The sequence below is a fragment of the Carettochelys insculpta genome, chromosome 10 (genome assembly GCF_033958435.1).
Source record: "Carettochelys insculpta isolate YL-2023 chromosome 10, ASM3395843v1, whole genome shotgun sequence".
Lineage (NCBI taxonomy): Eukaryota > Metazoa > Chordata > Testudines > Carettochelyidae > Carettochelys > Carettochelys insculpta.
In genome coordinates this window covers 17,960,168-17,984,747 of record NC_134146.1, presented here as the reverse complement: position 1 = coordinate 17,984,747, position 24,580 = coordinate 17,960,168, and the positions used below count along the sequence as shown (strand labels likewise).

Sequence of the window (24,580 nt, the reverse complement as noted above, 5' to 3'; positions counted from 1 at the left end):
CATCTTTATGGGGGAGAGCAAGGCAGCCTGCTCACCTGACTCACAGCCCTTTGGAGACATCTCTTCCTCCAACTCCCTATTCCTTCCTCTTTCCTGGGTGCCTGTGATGGCTGCTCCCTTCCTTCTCTGCCAGCAGTGGTGGGTTCCCTTTCCCTCTACCCTGCCAAGCCTCTCTCTCACTGTTCCTATTAAGCTACTCATCCCTCTCTTCTCTCTACTGGAAGGTCTGGCCCCACTCATGTGGGATAGCTGCATGCGGGATCACTTGGTCCTCTCTTATCCCTCGGCAGCCTCCTTTCCTACCCTGAAACTGTCTAGGCCCCAATTTTACAGGGCTTGAGGAAGAGTACATCGTCTTCTCTCTCCAGTAAGGCACTCAGACCAAGGAAAGCTGTAAATATAACTGAGGAACAACAAGATAAGCAGCTGCTGACTGCTGCAGCCTCACAGTTCCTTATTCTCAGTCAGTAGAGGAGAAAATTGCAGGCAGCTTCAGTCCCAGCTGTCCAGCATCATCAGGGATCCAGAACAGTCAGGAAATCTTCCAGCCATCCTGTCCAAAGTGGGATAATTGACAAGAACTTTGTTGCACCATATGGACTCTTTGGCCACACTAGAGAAGACTGGGTTTTGTTGACAAAATTCAGCACTTCTGTCAACAGCGTTCTGCCTCTCTGTGATGAGGAATAACAGTTTTGTTGACAGTTTCTGTCGACAAAAAGGCCACGTAGATGATCCAGGGGATTCTCTGTCAACAGACAGGTCTTTGAGTTCAAAAGGCAGCCCTGTTTGCTGAGCTTCTGGCTGGCTGTTCTGTTGAGAGAGTGACCAGGTAGCCTGGCCACTCTCTGTTGACAGAGCGGATCACTCTTTTAATCCACTTTTGTGTGCAGACATGATCTGTTGACAGACGTGTTGCTGGAAATAACATCTGTTGCCAGATCACTGTAGTGTAGACATAGCCTTTGAGAAGGGCTAATTAAATCTATTTGTCTTGTAGGGCAGATAAATGCTTTCAGGGCAGGTTGTCCCCCCACGCCAACGCTGCAGGACTGATTTCATTGCTATTCCCTCAGGTTAAATATCAGTGAAAATAAGTGTGTGTGTGTGTGTGTGTGTGTGTGTGTGTGTGAGCGAGCAAAAGAGTGGGGCTCCCTATGTTTCTTTAGAGAGTTGTACATAAATATATTACATGTTGAACCTCTCTAGTCTGGCACCCTCAGGGCCTGACCAGTGCCAAACCAGAGACTTTTCCATACCAAAGGAGGTAAATATTGTCCAGCATTCAGTACCAGCCCGTCCACTGCTTGCTGAGCTCTTAGATATTTAAGGGTAAATTAGAGCTAAATAATGGCACAGAACATTGAGAGCCAGGACTGGTGGCTGTAAACAAATTTTAGGGGCCCACGGGAAACTTGGCTACCCCTGTGATAAGTGGATATCTGACGAATTAAAATCATGCCAGATTACTGGCATGTTGCTGAACCAGAGAAATTCAACCTGAAGTATAGTCCGTCCACAGTGTGGAAAGTACAGGGCCCTCCAAAGTATCAGGAGTAAGAGGAGGTATGTAGCTTGTAATGTAGATGCCACAGCTCTAAGGAACAGCACACCGCCACGTATTAAAAACTTGATATCCAGTTTCACAATAACAAAACTTAGACAGGTCTGTACCCTCGTGGAGATGGGGTCAGCACTGAAGCAGTACATAGAGCTCATGGATGGAGGGGCAGGCTGCTTAAAATCATACCAGTAATAAAGGTGAGCTCAATTCTGAATGTCCCACGTGCTCAGCTGGATCGTCTGAACAGTAGCACTTCAGGGCACATGTCCAAACAAATCATAGTACTTTAATGGAAACATTTAACCTCATAAAATAACATTACTTCCATCTGGGGTGTCTGCAGACAGAAGGTTCCTTACAGAAGTTTCATGTTCTACCTTGGTATGTAAAAGGAGCTCTGAGCATTTGTTGCAGATACACATGGATACGGAGGTGGAAATTTGATGCCCAGAGCGTATGTCAGAACAGCAGCTATATTATCCAACCTTGTGAATTCTTGATCAAGGCGCAGCAAACTTTATTCACATTCACACAATTAAGGAATCCACCGCGGCAGACCTTAAATCCGCGGGGTCCAATAGGCTCCCCGTGGCACCAGGGTGTGGCAAAATGCGGCTGTGCCTGTGAAGTGCCCCCCCCCCGCCCACTCCGACGCACTCCTGTGGCTCCGGTTGGGAGCCATGTTGCTCCTTCAGCCCTGACGTGGCTTCTGCACATCTGCCGTGGCTCCAGACAGGAGCCACATGGATTCTGCTGAACCTGGCGCAGCCCTGAAGGCCCCAGCCAGAGTAGCACAGCCCCTGTGACCCCAGCACCCTCTGGCTTCAGTGGCAGCAGCTCCAGTTAGTCTCTGGCATATACAGTTGGAGCCGGAGGCGTGGGTGGGCTGGAGGTGCATGTCTCTGGGGAGGGGAGGGGAAGCGCATTCATGGGTCGTAGGATGCGGCAAATATGCAAGAATCGTAACCACAAGTGTGATGATCCTTGAATTGGTATTAGACTCCACTGCCTTGAATCAATTTTGGGAGTGGAGCCAGAAGCCAACCCCCCCATTGGGAGCAGTGTCTTGCACCAACATTAGGACAGCCGCACTGCAAGAAGATGACAATTTTTGATACGCACTATCTTGTTCACAGTCCCTAGATCCATCTTGCCTCCTTGCAATGTCCTAGGTCACGAACCCTTTTTTGGCAACCAGCCTGTTGTTTCCTCTGCCACTTTCATCAAATATGGCATGGGTATATCACCGAGTGAGCCTGAATCTTACTTTCAGCATCAGGGAAGTGAAATTAAAGAACTGCATGTCTTCTGCAAAGTTACGCACTATAGCTGCACTCCTGAGCTTTATATATCCTGTTTAGGTGGACAGGGATGCTCCGAAATAAACTGGAACCCTATTTGGAGAACTTAGGTGGTAAATGAATGTATTTTACCAGATTAAACATTTCTGTTAATTTAAAGTTCCATGACTTGTCTGGCCATGTGCCCTAGGGTGCTAACATTTAGACAATCCACCTGAGCACATGGGACAGTCACTTCTGGTCCTCTGTACAGGGGTGAATTGGGCTCAAAATGCTTTATGTTGAGCCTTGTGTTTCCTTGTCTTCTCAATGCAGCACAAATGCAAGTATAAAAAATTGTAAACTGATGTTTTCCCCATAAATACTAAAAAGCAAAAGCGGTCTTTACTGTGAAAGGGAAACACTGATCTCATTAAACCTGAGTCCATCCCTGCTATCAGGATACAATATAGGCCCCTGCAGAGGACAGGCTGGTTACTAAACTGGTATCAACGTTAGGAAGTAGGCCAAATCCTGCTCGCCTTGCTCTGACAAGCACTCAATACTATTGGAGTCAGTCAAGGAAGGTGTCACTTAAAGGTATTTTTCTTTTATTATGAATGCTTATTAGAGCAAGAAAGCCACTAGTCACATGAGTCCATCCTTTCCTATCTCTGTGTACTTTGATTTCTGAGTGGGAACCAAAGAACATGAACCCAACTGTTAGGAGGGGAAGAAGAGTAGAAGAAATATGATGCTTGCTGAAAGGTATCCCATGCCCAAAGCATCTTCTGTCATCTCATGCTTCCATATTAGAATTAAATCATGTAACTATAATGATCAAGAGATACCTGTTTGATCCTCCATGGTTTTGTATTTCTTGCAAGCACTCATGAAATGTCTTTTTTACAAACTCCCTGTGCTAATTTCCATATAACATCAGTACCCAGGTAGCAAAATCCAGTAGGTGGTAAAGTGCTTACCTTGTTTATCTTTTAAAGTTTGCAGTCTAAATTAAATTGCAAAAATTGGATCTGACATTTCTGATCTCTGGTTCTTCGGTTGCTGGTTTGATTCTTTCCTGATTGCACAGATAAGGATCATTGACTGGCTGCTGGTCACCATGGTGACGTCCATCGCTTTCAAAGTCATGTGTTTTGCCTGTAAAGAAATGTTCTTCTGTGTGAGTTCTTAAGAACCATATAGCATGGGCAGCTGTGTGGTTGTTATGTTACTGGGTATACAGGAGTCATGCAGAGTTAACAGGAAATATGCATTTTAAAAGTCATAAGGTGTTTTTGGTCTGTATGTAGAATTGCAGGATTCTCCAAATCTAGCCAGCACCTGCAACTTCACAGGAATATGAATGTCTCCATATGGCACCTGATAAACTTTGTAATGCTGTACGTGAGGGAATAAATCCTTGCTAACCATGGGTGGCCAGCTTGTGCCTTAGGGCGTAGGATTGGAATAACCTTACCACTTAGCACCAAGAAAACTCAAACACTGCAGCTTTCAGGGCTTATGTGACGCACATATGATGGGGAGAGTGATTTGCAGAAGACGCCCCCAGGGTTTGTGAAATTAATTAATTCTGAGTGTACTTGGGTCAGCAGAGACTGAGGAGGTGGGACCAACAGATAAAATGACAGGAGGTTGTGGATGGGAACCAGAGCTCCCTGCCCTGTCTTTAGTGACGGTGACTTATGCACCTACTGCCATAGAGCCTTTTCCTCTCTGTGGCTTGAGTTAGCCACTTCCCTTCCTCTTTGGCTGGTGCAATGAGAGTGCCCTTCCCTGCTTCACTCTGCCATGACCAGTGTGTGAGATCCCAGATACAACTTCTCTGGGGCTTTCAAAATCTTAAAGATAATCAGTCATAAGAGTCTCATCATGACCTTCTTTGTCCCTACCCATCCATGAAGCCTGGGATGACCATGAAGATGAATATGCTCAGCCCTAAACAATGTGCTGGATGGTTAGCCTTAAGCAGCGACAGATGAGAGCTGTTCCACTGATACAATGCATTTGTATGTAAGCAATGACTGTTCTCATGAGTAATCTGACCTGTTTGCAGGATCAAGCCTTAAATGTTTTCTAGTATCACTATTTGAAAATTCAGTAATAAAGAAATACCAGTGAAGTCCAAAATTCCCTCTTGACTTCTTCCTTTGTAACTGGCTTGTGCTTCTATGGGACCATCAGTGTACTTCATTGCTATGGTTGGAGGCGGGTCCTGGTCTGAATTGGGCTGCATAGCTGAGGGAATACGGGAACGAATATTTACAGAAGCTCTCTTTTATCCGATATTCATTTAACTGGAACTCTCCAAATAACCAGCACAAACATTCTGCTTTCCCTGAGCCCCATCACTGCTGGAGTTCCTCCAGTCCCAGCAGGCTTCCCAGAGATGCCAGCATTTCCCCACACCCTAATCAGCTTCCCCGCTAGTCCCGGCAGTTTGCCAGTGTTACCACGGCCCTATCCCCAGCCAGCTTCCCAGTCCTGGTGGCTTTCTGGCATTCCCCCAGCCCCGGTAGCTTGCCAGCTTCCCAACGTTACTGCAGCCCCAGCCTCAGACAGCTTCCCAGCCCCAGCAGGCTTCCCAGCCCCAGCCACATTACCCTCCCCAGCTGGCTCCCTGGCCCTGGTGGCATTACCCTGGTCTGAGCTGGCTTCCTGGCCCCAGCACTGCTGTTGTTTCCCTGGCCACATTTGTGGATCTCATGGCTTTGCCCATCCTGAGCCCTGACTGTGTCTCATCAGCTGCTCTCTGTTAACCAGCATATTTGCATATCCAGCAACCTCCCGGTCCCAGGGTTGCCGGACATGAAAGCATTTACTGTAATTTCATTGGAATTTGAAAGACTGTGGAAGGAATTGGTTTCTTGTTGTGCTAACTCTACCTTGCTGACATGAACTTTGCATCATTTTGATCCCGGACTCATGAAAGGACTGAACAGATGTAGAGACAGCCTCCGATTCATTTGTTGGGTTTCCCATGATCTCATTCTCGGTTGCAGTCTTGTTTCTAATCAAGAAATATGTATGCATTTTCCCTTTGCCCTTCACTTCAATCTCTCCTCTTGCAGTCATCTCAAAACTTTTGTCCTTTAGGCAGCTAGAACAACAATAACAATTAAATTATAAGTTTTTACATAGAAAAAATTATCAAATTCTTAGCCTTCTCAAAATAATGGCCATACTGGGTCAAACCAAAGGTCCATTTAGGTCCATTATCCTGTCTTCCAACAGTGGCCAATAACAGGTGCCTCAGAAGGAATGAACAGAACAGGTAATCAAAGTGATCCAGAGACTTGGGACGCCATTCCTACCCATTCTAGCTAATATCTATTTGTGAACCTCCATGGATTAATCTAGCTCTTTTTTGAATCTTGATAAAGTCCTGGCCTTCACAACATCCTCTGGCAAGGAGTTCCACAGGTAGAATATGCATTCCTTATTTACTTTCTCGACATCAGTTATGATTTTAAAGATTTCTATCATGTCGCATGTTAGTCTTCTCTTTTCTAAGATGGAAAAAATCCCAGTCTTATTAATCTCTCTTTATATGTCAACTTTTCGTTACTCCTAATCACTTTTGTTGCCCTTTTCTGAACTTTTTCCAATACCAAGACATCTTTCTGAGATGAAATGACCACATCTTCATGCAGTATTTATGGAGTGGGTGCACCAGGGATTTGTACAGAGGCAATAAAATATTCTCTGTATTATTCTTTATCCCTTTTTAAATGATTCCTAACATATTTATCAAAAAATAACATGGTGTATATCAGCAATTAAATAAAAACACGTGGGGAGACCAGGGCAGTAGAGTTGAGATTCACTACAAATAACTGAGAGGAGGATTTTGCTCTGAAGCTGTTTTTTGTATTCAGACCAAGACTTGGTTTGCTTATGTAGGTACGCATGAAGCCCATTGAAGTCAATGACTCTTTCCATTTAATTTAATAAACTTTGTCTCAGGCTCTAATAAGGATTAATCTGATTAAATTTTCATTTCAGATTCTTACTGTCCATGAAGTCATGGTAAAATATATATATATTAATGATTGGGGTGGGATTCACCTGCCAATTAGAGCTTTATATGACAAGGAACAGGTATAGGGTGATGTGAAACTGACCATACCAAGAGTTTGATTAATTCTTCCACACTAATGAAATTTAACTAAGGCTATGTCTACACTACAGAGATCTTCTGAAAGAAGCCATTCTGGAAGATCTCTTCCTAAAGAACTTCTTTCGAAAGAGCGTGTACACACACAGAAAAGCGGATCAAAAGAGTGATCTGTTCTTTTGAAAGAGAGCGTCCACACAGCTCCTGCTCTTTTGAAAGAATGGGCCAGGGACTGAAAGATCAGGTGCCACAAGGACTGCTCGTTCAAAACAAGGGCCTGCACAGTGTCAATACAGGTTTTCTTTAGAAAGCTTCTTTTGAAAAAATGCGTTCTTCCTGAAGCAGGAGTGGAAGAGCGCTTTCAAAAGGAGCACCAAATTATTTTGATTTACCTGCAAAAGAATACTTTTTATGTGCAAACACTCCACAGAATCTTTCAAAAGAGCCCCTTTCTTTCAAAAACTCCTTCAAAAGAACTTGCTCGTGTAGACGTAGCCTAAGTGTTTCTGATGGCAAATGTCACGTATTACATACCAGAAAATATCATTATGCTTCAAACTTGGATGAACAGAGGTTAGTCTTTTTTTTTTTAAAGACTACAAACACTAAGAAAAGGGGATCAAAGTGATTCTTAGGTTAACAAAAGCTCTAATATTTATAGATGTGATGTCAAGGTTTTATTGGCATTGATAACGCTACATTCCTCCTGGGTGAAAAACAACAGTGGTTTATGTGGTTTGTGCTAAATAAATCCCAATAAAATCTTTATATCACAAGTTATCAGGCTCTGTACAGGGATAAATTGCTGAAATGCTACTGGCTATTTTATATAGATACTCAGACTAGATGATTTAGTGAGCCTTTAAGTTACAACATTATGTGCTCATGAAGGATATGGAAAAACATTTTACTCTAAAATGTAGAATCAGAATAATCAGTCTTTGTATAGGGACAGTAAATTTGAAGAAAAAATTATTTTACATGAACCTATTATTGTAACGGAGTATTTGTTTAAACTGAGTAGACTGTGGAGTACCGTGATGTTTACATCTAAAACCAAAAAATTGTAAAATTTTCCAACGAAGCTATAAAGAAGAAGGAGCACTAGGCAGTTACTCACTGATAGGCAGTGGGGCTAAGGTGTATTTTACTTGGAACCCCATGACTCTCCATCCGGGAAGCTATATTCACTGTGTCTCCAAACAAACAATAACGAGGCATCTTTTCTCCAACAACTCCAGCCAAGACAGGACCTGTGTGGATCCCAACTCTAATCTTTACAAAGAAACAAAGAAACCCAGGATATCACTTATTAAATATATGTTTAAAATGTTAACCAGCCATCTACTCTTCAATGCTCGTACCATAGCACGTGCCTCTGAAACATCAGACAATTTATCAAAATACAGCTGTGGGGAATTTCTTGAGAGCGCAAAGGGAGTGAACACAGTTGAGTCCAGACCAGCACATTAACTATGCAACAACCCTTTCACCCATCCAGCATGTGGAAATAAGTATATCTCTGTAGTACTGACTCACTTGTATAGGACTTCCAGAAACCGGATTCTTCACTTCTTTGGCTGCTATGACTATTCCCAGAGCAAAGTTGGCAACTCGCTCAGCGTGAGTAGACACAGGCACAGGGACACCTCCTACCACCATGTAGGCATCACCTATTGTCTCCACCTTTAATACACAGGGAAACACAGCTGAGTATTCTAAATACGATTCATTCTGGGATTTTTTCAGGGGTGGGGACTCTCTTTGCCCACAGCTGCCCCACTTTTTCTTTCAAAGGTTGCTCTTGACCTCTCAGACATCTGAGGCTGATGTTGGGTATGATGTGTCACTTGGCTCTGCAGTGAGAAAATTCCTGCCCAGCTCTACTACCTTCTACCTGGTTCTACAGAGGGCTTTTTGCGGGGCCTGAGGCAATGGAGGAGCCGTGCTATAAAAGCATTCCCCTTCCTCTCAGGGTGGGAACGCCCATGCACACTCCCACATATGGGTCACTGAGGCAGCAGCTAGTTTAAGGGACTTCCTGAATGCTATTCACAGGTGGCTGGCTAAGTCACACATTCAGGCTTTAAAGGGTATTTTTAGGGGAAAATATAAATGAGGGGCTGTTCTTCAGTGACAATTACCATTGAGCTAGTCAAATGGCAGCTTAGGAAAATTGTTTAAATGTTAGGAATACATGAAATCGCAGTGTGAAGCGTGCAGTGTAGGCTGGTCTGTCTTACAAAAGGACCAGGTTGTCCTTCTGTGATCTATGGATTTCTCCACAGTCTCTATTATGAGCCAAGTCTTACTTAAGCAAAAATCCCACAGTAGCGTGTGGAACTTCTGCCTGAGAAAGTACTTTGGGATTTAGCCCTGGAAACAGAGTGGGCAGAGCCCACTCCTGGAAGATAAGCAGGTTTTCTGAACCACAGATAACCCAAAAGTATTACAGTCATTGTACACTGTGAATAATTCTGTAAACAACTCTGAGGAGGTTTCATTGTTTCATTACATGAATGATTTGCTTAAATGTACTGTTCCTTTTTTTTCCCTGAATGCTAGTAGTATAGAAAGCACCAAATTTCTAATGAGCTTCCTACCAACTGGCTTGTGAACCAGGGGTTATGAGTTGGATCCTTGCTGGGGCCTCAGAAGTTTTTCATGAGAACAGCTTTCAGGTAGCTAGGGGCAGGTTAGATAAACATCTCTTGGGGTTAATGTAGATGGTGCTAGGTCCTGCTGTGAGTACAGAGGACAGGACTTGATGGCCCCTAGAGGTCCCTTCCAGTTCTAGGATTCTATTCTAACAATATAGAAAGCTATCCATGAAAACTGTAGGATTGGCTCCCATCAAGGCAGTCCACTTAATAATAACACCAGTATATTTATATTCTACAGTAAATTAAAAAATAACAGCCAGAGTCACTAATGCAAATAGATATTCTAATTATATTTATTCTTTGGCAAGAGATTTTTCTTTAATCAGATTTATTCAGAACCTCAGGCATTTATTAGCTGGAAATAGGAATGTGCCTTTGATCAGTTTCAATAATTCATTCCCTCCTGAGAACATTGAAACTGTAACCTACTCTTCCCACAAGCTCCCATGGGCTTAACAGGGAGTTTGGCTCAGTAAGGATTTCAAGATTTGGCTTGGATTGCATAGATGTTTACAATTGCAGGGGGAGATATTAATTTCAGGCCAGATGTTCAAACTTCCGAAGTCATGGAGCTAAGCGATTTACACCAGCCAAGACGAGGGAGAAAATATCCAAGTGACTTTTGATAAAAGGTTCATCTCTAAGTTGTTAATTGCATCTAGCTGACAATGTTACTGCCAGCAAGGAGGATACTTATAAAGACACTGCAGCCACACCTCCCACCCTGGTTGCCAACAAAGGGATGGTTTTTCCTTGACTGGTGGTGGCTTCTGGTGAGTAGGCCTGAGCTTGATCAGCAGTCTCCGCTAGGATTAATGTACAACTGGATTCTTTGGACTAGTGTGAATATTAAATCAACTACCTTTTGGGAGCTCTGGCTGGGAATTTTAACCTCACCATAAGGTTGGCTGGGGTAGGGTGAATTTTGCCTTCCTCACAACAGATCAGGGACCTAGTGGGGTAGGTCAGGTGGTAAGATTCGAGTGGTCACAACTCAAGAGATGGCAGGTATCCAATGCAGGGACTCATTCCTTAGTGGCCTGGTTCCCTGAGAAGGCAGAGTTAGAAGTAGACTGAGGGGAAGACATTCCCTAAAGAAACTGAGAAACAGTCCTGAGGCTCCTAGTGCCTGATACTGCAAACAGGTCCTTTCCCAGACCCTTTACCTTCATTAAAGGGACATGCAATGGAGCCCCTGCAAGAAGCTAAGACCAGCTGAATGAGGAGGAGCTGGTGGCAGCCCTCCAACGGGTGGAACCAATTAAGGCAGTAATCATGACCTACGCTTCTGCAGTTGCAGCCAGTCAGCTCCCAGAAGAGTTAAGTGTGAAGTCATGGCCTAATTAAGCCACATCCCTTATATTTTGCTTTTCTTTCTCTATGCCCAGGATAAGGATCCAAGCCAGGTGGAGCATAAGGTGAAAGATCCACGCTATGCAAAATGGGCAATTGTGGTGGGGTGGACTAAGACCCGATGCCCCCGAGAAGAGGCCAGAGGCCATTCCATACCCCATCCGAGAGAGAGGAGCAGAGAAGAGGTCCTCCTGGCAAGACAGAGTGGCTATCTCAGTGGCAGCCAGTCAGGACCCAACAGGTCCATATAAAAGAAACTCCTGGGCTAGAGCCTGTCAGTTCCTCATAGGAATTTGACTCAAGTAGGTCTATATACCAACTGGGAGACCAGCTGCACTACAGACAGCTCCAAGTGTGAGGTAAAGTTAGATCTGGGTGAAGCTCAGGTGTAATGGCTGAAGATTGGCCACAAGCCTCATACAAGAACTGGTAGCACCCAGGCAAAGACCTTACATGGAACCCCTTTGCCACTGAGGAGTGCTCACAAGTGGGTGGACCCATTACAGCAATCCAATCAGTTTTAACACTTTGGACTGATATCAGAAGGTGATATAGTCAGGGTCCCATTGCCTTTGGTAATAGGTAAGCTTTTCTAAGTTAAAAGTAGATGAACTGTTCTGACACCAGTAATGGCAAAATAAAGTGTGAGTAACTCTTGGAATACCAGCTCAAGGACAAGTGAGTTTAAAAAGTGCCCCTGTGAATAGCTCCAAAAGGGTTTGGAGTGAGCTAAATGCCATCAGAGAAAGTAGGCAGACCTGGTTACACTCTTGTTTGAATCTTTTTAGTACATTGAATTAGAATCAATGCATGTTGGCTATTTTTCATTACAAAACTAGGAAAAAAAAGGATATATAATTGTTTATAATTAAATATAGCACCATAGCCATAGTATGAACAATTTAGACAAAGTCCTTTTTGTTTCTTGACTACAGCAAAGGCCACCGTAAGCTCCCATATTGCATGCTTTACTGAAACCCTTTGTAATTCACAAAAAACAGTTTCATGAAAATAGCTGCAGCCTTCGTAAATAAGTAGTTACCTTGTAGACATCATGCACTGTTGTTAGCCTGTCAAATCGCAGATACATTGAATTTAACATGAGGACTATCTCAATCGGCTCACACTGGGCACAAATGTTGGTAAAAGTCACAACATCACTGAACAATATGGTGCATTCTTTAAACTCCCCTGTGAATAGAAAGGTCAATGTGAGTATAGTTCAAATGACAAATAATTGTTGGGTTGGCCCAATCAGTAGCTCTGTGTGATATGCGCACATGAGCGTTGTTTGCTGAGATTTTTTTTTTACTCAATATTTAGAAAATCGGACGATTCATTTAAGATCCATATTAGTAAGGAAGGAGGTGATTTAATAATGTATCAAATGTAAGAACTGCAGCATGCCTTAGACAATCCAGGGAGCTGTCTACAGATACTTCAGCACATGGGCCTGCTTCAACAAATCACTTACACACACTCTTTAGTCCATTCCTACTCTGGGCAGTACTTAAGCCAATGCTTAACTTTAAGTTTGTGCTTAAGGTCCATTTACTTCAATGGAATTTAAACATTTGCTTCGGTGCTGTTCCAAGTAACAAAGTAAAATGCTTCCTAAACCAGGCCCATGCTAGGCTTACGCATTTTTAAAGGAATAACAATATCGTATATGTACAGCCAATGTGCTCGATATCCTCCTTCCCTGCACTCCTGTTCTCCTATATTCCTCCAGTCTCATTCAAACCTCCCATCATGAACCTTCATCAAACATTCTTGCTGAATGGGCAGCCACCAGAAAAGGCGGGGAAGGGGTATCATTGAGTCTGCACAGTTTGCATGTCCCTGGAGCCGGCTCTGGATAGCAGCACAGCTCCCTAGTCTAATATCAAGGACAGAGCTGCTCTTTTGAAACACACATATATTCATTCACCTGCCTCTACTCGTTTCCCCTCTTTTAGCTGGTTGGCCACGTGCTTTGGAAGCATAGCATAGAGCAGAGCTTCTGTCTTCTTCTTCTCTTCCTCCAGGTGCTTTGACAGGATCCGCAGTTCTTCTTTCTTCCTCTCCAGCTGGCTGGACAGCTCCATCTCAGCCAGCCTTTGCTGGTTGAGGAGAATCAAATCCCTGGTAACATCGTGAGGTGCTATATCCGCGATGTGCATCTGTCTCTCTTCCAACTCGTGCAGAGTGCGCAGTAAAGGTGAGCAGAGGTACAGCATACACTGCAGCGACTCCATCCACATCATCTGGCCTGTTTAGAACAATCGGAGAAGAACGTGGGGACTTTAACAGCCTAGTTTTATGAGGATGGGATTCTTTGCCCTCAGGACAATGGCTTGTCTTTTGGTATATGTCGCCTTGAGGACTGACAGGATTTGTCTATGCTGCAGTTAAAAACCCTTGACTGGACAGCACCAGTTGACTGGGGCTCTCAAGGCTCAGGCTTTGGGGCTGCGGTGTGGACACTTTGGTTGGGTTGGGTTAGATGCTGGTATCTAGGCCCTGCAAGGTAGGAAGGTCCCAGAGCTCAAGCTGGAACATCTGCACTGCAACAGCACCGCTGCCTCCAACCCTGTGTATCAGAGTCAGCTGGCATGGGCCGGCCACACATGTCTAATTGCAGGACAGCCTCAGTTTCCTGGAATTTCAGTCAGATTACTAAGGATGCTGGGGTGGGCAGGGAGCAGTGGTTTTCTGCATCTCTGGAAGGGGCCTGCTCCTGAGAACCCATGCTCCTCCCTCAGTCAGTGCTTACAAAAGGCCTGTCATAACCCCACTGACTGGCAAAGGGCCTGGATTTCCGCCCCCAGAAAGTCTATGGCAGAGTCAGGCATTGTACCCAGATTTTCTGAAGTCCAGTCTAATGGCATATGACCATGTTTCCTACAGGAAGTTTTCCTTTTAGCAGCATGTCTGATGCACTACAGCTACATCTACTCTATAGCCATCCTTTGAAAGATGTTCTTCCGGACGATCTCTTCTGGAAAACTTCTTTCAAAAGAGCGCATCTACACACAAAAAAGTAGCTTGCAAGAGCAATCCACTCTTTTGTTAGAAAGCATCCACACAGCCCCTGCTCTTTTGAAAGAACGGGCCAGGAATCGAAAAATCTGGCACCATGATTTCGAAAGAAGGGACCGTGGGGCGTCTACACGTGCTTTTTCTTTTGAAAGAATCTTTCAGAAAAAGGTATTCTGCCTCATCTGGGAGAGGAAGAGGACCACTAGAAAAAGTGCTGTGTTCTTTCGATTTGAGATCGAAAGAGAACAGTTTGTGCGCGGATGCTCCACAGCTTCTTTCAGAAAAGGCCCAGTTTTTTTCAAAAGAACTTGCTAGTGTAGGTGCAGCGTAACTGTTCTTGCTTAATCTGTGAGCATAGAAGGGAAGTACTGAGTTTAAGGGTGACTTGCAAGGCGAAAAATTGAGCATATTTTATAGTATAATAAATACGAAAAAAAGCACAAGCTCAATTTTTCCCCTTGCAAGTCACCCTTAAACTCAATACTTCCCTTTTTCTTTTTTTCTTATTCTGCTTGTTTTCTGTGCTCAGAATTCAGTTAGAAATTCATCTCCCTTGTTTTTTTCTCGAGACACTGTATGGATGACTAAAGAACTAATAGGTTTATGACATAATAAATGCCACAAAAATAAATGTAAGTAGTGGGAAGGAGATGTAATTTTAATGTTTAGAACTCCTTGTTTTGTGAACATCTATTTTACTCTGACTCCCAATACTTCTCTGAAACCTTCCTAAAGTTCTCCAGCAAAGCCAGGGAAGACCAGATTTGAAATCTATGATACTTCTAAGACAAAACATGAGCAAATAGAAGTTTTCAGGCCTTCTTGTTTATAGCTTAAAGAAGCAAAATGAAGGCGCAAAAACATTTTTGCCTTTCTTTTTAAATAAACATTTTGTTGCAACCCAGTCAGCACCTCCCATAATACCATTTCTCAGAAGGAAAACTAATCAAGTGATTTCTTTGTCACAGTCATTTAATCTGTTCTGTATTTTTAATGAAGGGGGCAAGACAGAAATGAGAATCACAAAGTGTAAATGACTATAAACAAAAGAATAACTGACTAGTCTTTTTTATTGTTCAAGTTTGGGAGTAATGCAAACAGTGAGCAAACAATATAAATGGCATAAAATCACTAAAATTTTAACAGTCTCACTGGGGTAGTCATGTCTATCTGTAGCTTCACATATAACAAGCAGCCCTGTAGCACCTTTAGAAACTAATAAATTTATTAGATCCTGAGTTTTCATGGGTAAGATCCACTTCTTCAGATGATTGGAGTAGAAAAAATAGAATCTGGGGTTTCTATAGCAGGGAGAGGTGAGAGGAGAAAATAAAAGGGTTACATGTCCCTAGTAGGACCAGATAATGAAGCAAATTAATTAGGATGTGTCCCATTCCTGCGAATACCAAAGGTGGGGAAATTTCCCTTGTAATATATTAGAAAGCCGCGATCTCCTTTGAAGGCTGAGCTTAAATATATCAAATTTGTAAATGAATTCCAATTCAGATGTCTCCCTCTGTAATCTTGTAATAAAATTCTTTTCTAGAAAAATGGCTATATTTAAATTCATTATTGAATATCCAGGGAGGTTAAAATGTTCTGCTATAGGTTTATTCTAATTCCCCTAGAGGAAATACCCCTATTCTGTTCCCCTATAGGTGTATTCTAATTCCTGATGTCAGACTTATATCCATTCATCCTTTGGCCCAGAGACTGTCCAGTTTGTTCAGTGTACATGGCAGAGGGGCATTGCTGGCATATGATGCCATCACAGCACCCCTCTTGCTTCATCATCTGGTTCTGCTAGGGACTGGTAACCTTCCCCCCTCCTCCGCTATATAAATCCGGGTCTGACTTCATGGTTACTCCGGTGATCGTAGGTGCTAGAACGAGGGATGCTGTGGTCACTGCTGCACCCCTCGGCTTAAAGTAGTTTCCATCACATCCTGGGTTTACAGTTTGGTTCAGTGGCTCTCAGCATTCCTACTCACTGGCACCAGTTTTCTCCTGGGTCTGAGGGTGCTCAACCCCCTGCCCCACCCCATCTCTTCCAGCCCAGTTCTGCCCCCTTCCCTACAATGCTCCCACTCACTCCTTTGGAGTCCAGGAGGTCCAGGGGAGAACAGCTGATTGCAGTGGGCAGGTGTCACTGGGAAAGTGGAGAAGCAGCTGCTGGTGGTTGCAAAGCAACCACTATTTTTTCCCATGGGCTTGTCAGCCCTGGAGCATCCAAAGTCATTGCCTATGCTCCTGCTATACATATTGTTTTGGCTGCCCTGCAGGTGGTACTGAGAGCCTGATCGTGCACATCCTAAACTGCCAATAAAGTGGATGGCCTTGGCTGTGGGCTGGGGATCTCCATCCTGGAAACATGGGCAAGGCCATGGAGTGGCAGAGGAACTAAGACGAGGCATTCTCTGCAGAGTAATGGTTAAAACAGCTCTTTTGTCATCCTACCACCTACTCAAGAGAGATGGACCGTGGGTTTGTACAGGGAGCTACTGTCTCATTCTGCCCCACTTGCTGTCTGGCCTTGGCGCAATAAATCAGGAAGCCCCTAAAAGGGCAGGATCCATGGCTTTGGGAAGAGCATTTCTGCGCATGCCTCAGTACTCAGCCTTCCTCAAATGGAATCTTATTGGTACTCATGGTAGAGGACTCTCAGTTCTTGCAGAGGGAGGGGCAGGATTTGTCCATACATGTAGTAAAGCACAGCTCATGTTTCCCACACTGTTCAAACAGCTGGCCATTTACTTCTCTACTGCTGGGAGGGAGGAGAAATCAGCTAATTCAACTCTACCATTATTCTTGATTAGTATAAGAGCGGAGGGAAAAATAAGTGGATGCGCAGCTCCAGCAAGAGCAGGCTGAGCTGGGGCAAAAGCCAGCCGGGAGCTATTTAAAGAGCTGTCAGGGACCTGGGTTGCAATAGGACAGTACCTGAAAGAAATTTTAAGTTACCTTCACTCCTGAGTAAGAGCCATTCTATTCACAGACAATATCAAGTACCTCTTAGCTCTAGCATTGGACGTTGTTTCCATGACTCTGGCATCATTTCTCTCTTCGTCCGGAAAACAAATTGACTGTTGATAAACTTCTGAACGCTGGAGATGGTGAATGTCACTTCTGGGTGCACGATACTGAAGTACTGATCCAGGCGAATGCCCATGGTCTGAAGGCCAGGGACAATCTTTTGAATGCTCACCCCAGCTTGCTTTATTCTGAGCTTAAAACCAACACAGCCCACAGGTTACATTTCACATCCTTTCTGGTTTCAGCTATCAATCATCTGAACCTCCACTTGCAATATATAATCACTATTTGCAAATGGACATGTCCTTGATATAATTTGCTACAATTCCGAACATGAATCTTCAATGAAATAGCCATTGTATGCAGGTAGTGAGTCTGATCTGTCTTGCTTACACCAGTGTCAGTCCTGTGAAACTCAACCAATCCCAGTAGAGCTTAAACCCAGTGACTGAGAGGAGAATTAAGTCAATTTTCCATGAATGCTATGGGATTGAGGGAGGGGTGCAAAAGGGAAGCCAGATTGAAGTTCAGGGCTGTCAGGGTGGAGAGCCTTTCCTAGGGAGTCCAGGAGATGGGGAAAGATACAGGCACTGGAAAATCCAGGAAATGAATGTGTTTGATGATGATGCACCTTCTTAGCATCTGTGCGGCTGCTTCACCCTCAGAAATCACAGTGAACTCCCTTGCAGCATGGAAAACCTCACTTAGGTGATCAAAGTCTTTCACACCATCTGTCACCTTTCAGCTGGGTTCCCCAACCACTGGGCTATGGGATAATCAGATGTGGGACGACTTTAAGTTCTCCTAGTGAAGTCACTTCACTTTAGTTAAAAATCAAGTGTGTCAGAGAGAATCCCTCCATAACTTAATGGTTAGAGCACTAGGTGAACACTGTGCTAATGGTTAGAAGGTGACTGTTCTCTTCCTAAAGCTCCCTGGCCATGTTGTATGGAGATAGATGGCCTCTGAGCACATCTGCTGGATCAGTTAGGTGGAGAAAAACCCAGCGCACCACACTTTGTGAATTGGTAGCAGAAATAGGCACCTATCTAAGTGGAAGGGGGTTTAGGACATGCAGAGCAATGCTGAAGTCCCTTACCTCTTCATCAAAAACAATATGAAAAGGGAGCCCATTGCAAAAGGTTTTTGTATCAATCCACAGGGTTGTAGGATACACAGGGTTAAATCCTCTCAGAAGTTTTCCTGCAGTAAGATAAATTTGAAGTTTTCAATCATATTGTAGCTCATAAAAACAATCAGCAGACAGATGTGAAATACTAAGGAAAGCTACTGTCAACAGCATGTAATTATAGAGATGTGAAAATTCTAGGTGTGGAATGCTGTAGATAAAATTGAAATGGGTGAGCGACTTTCTGTGTGTAACCCAGCAGCACTAAGACCTCTTGGGAGAGGGAAGTCTGTGTGACAATGTTAGCTAAGGGCCAATTGGTTCTTAACTCAAGTGGTAGAGGCTTGTGGCTTTAGCCCCTCAGGTCCCAAATTCAATCACACCTGCAGATGACCAGGGTCCATCGGCTCAACATGTGCATGAAAAAGTTTAGCTCTTTAAACCCAGAAAAACAGGAATCCTAATTTGTGTGAAATGATGTAGAAAATAGGTAGCAGTGGGACACTGTGACATTTTAGATACTATAACAATTGTCACTGTGATATTCACACCAGCTGCTTATAGGCACTCACAGCAGAAAAGAATAGGGACACAGTTTGCTGTCCCTTATGGGCAGAAATCTAGTTCAGGTATGGAGATCAAAAGGAATGTGTGTGAAGCATGGCTTGAGCTTTTCTCTTAAAGCAGTCATTGTGTCTGTGGGGAGGAAGCAGCTTGCAACCAGAAAGGTGATGTTTTTACCTGACATTCTGAGCACAAAGCATGTAGGTTAAAATTTCAGAAGTGCCCACATGTATCCAAGTCTTCCTGACTTTAAATTCATACTAGACACCTCAATCACTTAGGGTATGTCGACTCTGTGACTAACATCTGTGGCTGGCCTGTGTTGGCTGAGGGGCTGTTCAGGATGCAGCTACAGGTACCTATCTATTTTCTACCTAAAGATACATCTTCACTGCAATTAAACATCTCCCCAACAACAGGTGTTTAACTGCAATCACTTTACCTTTCGGTACTTTGACTATTTTACCTAGAAAGCAATAAACAAGTTCTGTGAATGGGGAAATGCAGGATTATTACTACTTCGTTTATAGCTAAGCATTCTCCTGTAACCCATAACAATCAGACTGCCAATTATTTCAAGCTATCTCTTTTCAAAGGTCTGACATTCAGGGCATAAGGGCAAAGGTAGCAAGTTCTCAGGTGACTGGGTGGGAGGCGGGGAAGAGCCTAGGTTAAGAATTCAAGGCCTAATTTTAAGAAGAGTTGAGGTTCTCCAGCTCCAGCTGAAGTCATTGGGAGCTGAGCAGCCTTAAAAATCAGACCCTTGGTAACGTCAATAATTGATGAGCTATTACAAGTTGACACAAGAAATCCTTTTTTAAAATGCCGTTCTACTTCAAAAAGTGATGATAGATAAATAGCAATTATGGTAGTCTGCTGATCTGCTTATTATGTATATTCAGACTCATGTAGGTTGATGCTAGATTCAAAAATAAGTTTTTACTTCTATTAGCCCTGTTGAACCAAAACAGCTATGGGAATGTGAACTGAATTATCCTTATGGTTAACCAATAGAATTCAGTCGGACATTCTTGAGCAAACCTATGGATACATAGGGTGTTATCAGATACACCTGTGCAAGCATAAGGCTATTAGGATATAATTTGGCCCACCATGCTCATTGCAGTTGATGTTTGAAAAGGAAATAACCCAATTTAACCAGATCTCAGACTGAGCTTGCAAGGCTGGCATCTAGAAAACCTTTTTCTTTATTTAATTTTGTTGTTTGTAAACTGCAACTACACTCATTAGGATCTGATAAACACGGAACTCTATGATGCTATTTTTACATATAAGCTTTTAGTGTATAATCACACTTTAAAAGTCAGCCACTTAAAAGCCTGAGGAAACACACACCCTTCTACACTTGGGTTTATGTTCCATCAGTGAGCAGGCTTCCTTGTCTGCCACTTCAAAGGAATACAATACCCTAACAAAAGTAAAGGAAAAACATGAATAGTGAATAGTTGATGGAAGTGGAATTTTGTGTGGTTTATAACATACTAAGTTGGTAATATTAATGAATGATGTCACATTCCTTTTGAATCATCTCCCCCTTACCTCTTCCTATTGTAACGATTCCTCTGATTGTTTCCCAGTGATTTTTCTTGACAGGACAAACAGAAACAAGGCTTGTTCTGTCTCTAATCTTATTCATGGTTTTCTCAACATCCTGTGGAATAAACCCAGTCTGAACATTCAATTCTATTTTCAGTTCTCCAGCTCTAACTCTGCGGCCCAAATCCTCACCAGGTGTAAATCAATGTAGGAGCACAAATGTCAAGGAAGCTATGCCAATTTATACTAGCTGAGGCTCTGACCCAAAGAAATATATTTTGGATGGAGATTAAAAGAAAGGGCCAATTTCTCAAAAATCCCTGACCGCAGCCTTTGAACTGGAATTATCAAATGTGCATATCTTGGTTGACCATACAGCGGTCTGTTGTACAAGATTTTGCACACCCAAAGCACCAAAATTGTGTACACAAATGTGCAAGATCAGATAAATGTGCAAATTCCATTTGGGCAATCAAAATTTAGGAACCTGGAAATACATGCTCCAAAATAACAAGAAGTCCTGTGGCACCTTTTAGACTAACCGATATCTTGGAGCATAAGCTCCAAAGATGCTGCTTCTGATGAAGCGGGTCTTTGCCCATGAATGCTTATGCTCCAAACTATTGGTTAGTCTATAAAGTGCCACAGGACTTCATGTTGTTTTTGAAGATACAGACTAACTCGGCTACCTCTCTGATGTTCAAAAATGTAGGCATACGTATAACGTCATTTATATGGCTAGAGCAGATTAAACAAATAACTGCAAATAAATTGTGTCATACTTCTTAAATTAGTTCCTAAAGGACTGTGGGACTGATTAGAAACTAGACAGTGACTAGCCATCCTCAATTCATACTGAAATATTTGATTTCCCTGGGACTTTCATGGGAGCTGAAGACATTCAGTAAATTAGAGACTGGTCCTACAGGACCCAATTCTGCAGATTTTTCTGTGATATCTATGGGATCTGTGTGCTTGAAGTAACTTGCAGGATGGGAGCCTTAACTGGTAACAGCAGATTCATCTAAAATATTTTGGCTATAAAAATCCTAAGTACAGTATTTACTAACAAAAATATATATCACCTTCAATTTTATTTGTGGGAAAAAACATCAAAATACCTCTTTATTCAGTTGTTGTTTCTCAGCTCGCCTTCCAGGGTCAGCAATGTACTGTGGTGAAGTAGAGAATTGATTTCTTTTTTTGTGTGAAAATACAGGCTTTTGAGTGACCAGGAAAACAATATGTTCTTTTTTCCCAGTTCTTTCTTCCTCCTCTGTTTGAGTGACTATTTCCATTGAAATGTTAGTGTTGAAAAAATCCAGGGCGACTGCACCAATGATTCCTGAAAGGGAATAAAACACAAAACCATGTAGTGAACCAAACCTTCCTTTGTAAGTATTTGTGTAATGCTGTGTACTAGTTCAAGCATTTACAGTCGACACATATGGTGTTGAGTGTTTATATATAAAATCAGTAGCGCAAGACCTACGACAAATCAATAATACTAATTACATCTCTATGTATTTTGGGTTAAATCTTTAGCTGGTGTAAGTCAGCTTGGCCACACTAACTTTATACAGCATGAGAGCAGTTTACATCAGTTGTGATGGGACACACACTTTGAGGCATTGTGAGATTTATTTAATTATCAACATAGCAACCAAAGTTAGTGCAGAAGGTCTGTAGAATGTGAAAAATTTCCAAAGTACAAAGAGATTTTATGCTATTATAAGTTAAATGTAGTTTGTAGCTGCACAATCCTGAGCGGCATTCTGAGAAGGAATTGGAACTTGGGGCATGTCTACACTACCCCAGAAGATCGGCACACTCACGGTCGATCTTCCAGGGTTCAATTTCACTCATCTAACAGAGACCAGTGAAATTGACCTCTCAGTGGTTGCAGTTGACCCAGGTGCTCCTTGTGAGACATAAGGAGTAAGGGAGGTTGATGGAAGAAACTCCCGTTGACCTTCCCCTGTACAGACAGCCAAGTTAGCTGGGCATAGATATGTCGATTTTTAGCTACTCTATTGCCGTAGTTAGAATTGTGTATCCATGGTCAACTTTCTTAGCCTAATGTAGACATTACCTCAGAGACAGCCCTCTGGCTTGGAGTCTCTCCAGAGCTCCCATTTGATGCGGAGAATGATGGAGGGTAGTTTGCATTGTTTGCTACTTTGGCTCTTCTTCATCAGACGTTGCATTCTGCTGGCTGGGCCTTGAAGGGTGAAGGGAGGGTATCTTCCCCATCACCCAACCATAATCAGCCTGACACTCACTTGTATGGGTCCATGAGAGCAGTTCTGGGTTAAAAAGCCCTGATTTCCCACCTGCCCTCTGCTCCATGCCGACATGTAAAATCCAAATAAGTCTCATGTTGTGGGTTGCAGGATGCTTTGAGGCTTTACCTCTCTTAGTCTTCTATACAAGCTAGTCTCAATCTAACCTATTGTCATGCATATACACAATGTTTTCGTTGCAAAACCACACTGCAGCTATTTTGTAACTGCTATATTCAAATGAATTATAGTTTTGCTATGATTATCTTTTTATTTTTGAATGGTGTGCTCCACAGTATGGCCTTGATTATGTAGTCAAGTGGAATTTTCATTCTTGAAACAAGACATTGTATCAACATGTATTATTACTGCTTCCATTTGTACTTAGAAACACGTGGCTGTTGAGTGCAGTGTTATCCAGTGGCAATTGTCTGAAAAATCACTCTGCCTTTCCAGAGATGGGTGAAGTCTCACATCTCTATGCCTTCTGAAATATGAAAAGGCAATGGCAGAACGGGAGAAGCTCTGATTCCCATTTGAGATTACAAATTACTGCGGAGGGGCTCCACTTAATCATCCAGAGGTTAAGAGAAGGAGGCTGATTGTATCATAGCCCAAATATAATTGTGAAATACAGTTACTATTCTTTCAGAGTTCATATGGATGGGTTTTGGAATGAAGGTATGGGTTCTTGGAAATGCTAATGGAGGGCCAAGCGCTTGAGTCCAATGCCAGTTTTGCCTGGATGTTCAATCACGGATGTCTCCATTATGTATTTTTAACATCTCACTTCAGATTAAATGGCATTTTTACTCCATTTAATGACATTAGGGATATGAGACATTGAGAATTAGGACACAAGTAGACTCCATAATTCACATCAGCAGTTTCAACTTCTTACACATAAAAATGTGTATGTTTCAGTAATGCTATGACCAGACAGACATGAATGATCACCTTCTCAGGGTTGCTGAGCGACCTCCCCCTCTCCCAACTCCGCTGAAATCAATGGAAGCTACAAATGCTTAGCATCTCTGGAAATTAAACTATTACAGTAAAATATTTGAAAGCCTATTAAGATTCCGTTGAGCTATCAATTCTCATCCAGGGGACTTGTGAAAATGAGGCAAAGAATAGCAGTGAACGTATGAGTTTACAGATGTAATATACTATTAGCTCAGCTGCATTATTACCTGGAACAATATGGCACAGACCTCTTCTGTCTGAGTAGTAATGCAAATGCATTGAGCCATCTTCATTCTTCTCTACTCTAAAAGAAGGTGCATTCATCTCCTGAAAATAATAATGATGAAGGGTATAACTATCATAAGGAACAATGGTGCAATAGCAAGCTCTGAACACTACCTATTATCTTATCAAAATAAATACTTCATAACATTGAACAAGTTTCATTTCTGATTTATTAGAAACGAAAAACCTTGGGTTGGAAGGAAAAATACCTTTTTTATATGATTTAAAAATTTGATCAAAATTATCCTTAATTGTAGATATCAAGTTAAACAGCTGATGTCTTTCCTCATTAGGATATCAGAATAATTAAATTCAGTGCACAAGGTTACAGCATGGCTGGTGTGTAAACTCAGACAGGGTTTCTCCCTGTCTGCTCAGTAGTTCTTATTTAAACTTGCCTGGTAAGAAAGAGACAGGTAGCTATGGAGTGCATCCAAGTTCTCTATAAACTCGTAGAGATTTCCACCCAGAGTTCGCAGCATATGGTCATAGCCTGACTGTTTACAAAATTCAAAGAAATACTCTCCAAACTGCTTCAGAACCATCTCAGGGGGGATATCTGGCAAAATGAAGATACCTTTTTTAACATGACAGACGTGAGAGTCCTAACTCAGAAAACGACTAACAGTAAACAGAATTTTAATAAATGTGTGTTTAGAATCATGGCTGTAGCCCAGGTTCCTTGCACAGCAGAGGTCAGGGTAGGTGGAGGTACAAAGCGGGCAGAAAACTTTCCTTTCCACTC

At 42.7% G+C, this 24,580-nt stretch overlaps 1 protein-coding gene across 1 annotated transcript in view; it reads right to left on the bottom strand.

The window, feature by feature from the left end:
* Positions 1–3,853: 3,853 nt before the first annotated feature.
* Positions 3,854–24,580, bottom strand: part of LOC142018644 (guanylate cyclase soluble subunit beta-2-like) — a 43,469-nt gene continuing 22,742 nt past the window's right edge. Inside the window, exons 4-16 of the mRNA XM_075004604.1 lie at positions 24,234–24,394; positions 23,778–23,877; positions 21,424–21,647; positions 20,306–20,417; positions 18,152–18,255; positions 17,029–17,245; positions 12,929–13,249; positions 12,041–12,189; positions 8,522–8,668; positions 8,103–8,257; positions 5,751–5,965; positions 4,981–5,103; positions 3,854–4,005 (exon numbers count right to left, since the gene is read on the bottom strand). Coding sequence (XP_074860705.1) covers positions 3,854–4,005; positions 4,981–5,103; positions 5,751–5,965; positions 8,103–8,257; positions 8,522–8,668; positions 12,041–12,189; positions 12,929–13,249; positions 17,029–17,245; positions 18,152–18,255; positions 20,306–20,417; positions 21,424–21,647; positions 23,778–23,877; positions 24,234–24,394 — 2,180 coding nt within the window. The remainder of the gene's footprint in view (positions 4,006–4,980; positions 5,104–5,750; positions 5,966–8,102; positions 8,258–8,521; positions 8,669–12,040; positions 12,190–12,928; positions 13,250–17,028; positions 17,246–18,151; positions 18,256–20,305; positions 20,418–21,423; positions 21,648–23,777; positions 23,878–24,233; positions 24,395–24,580) is intronic.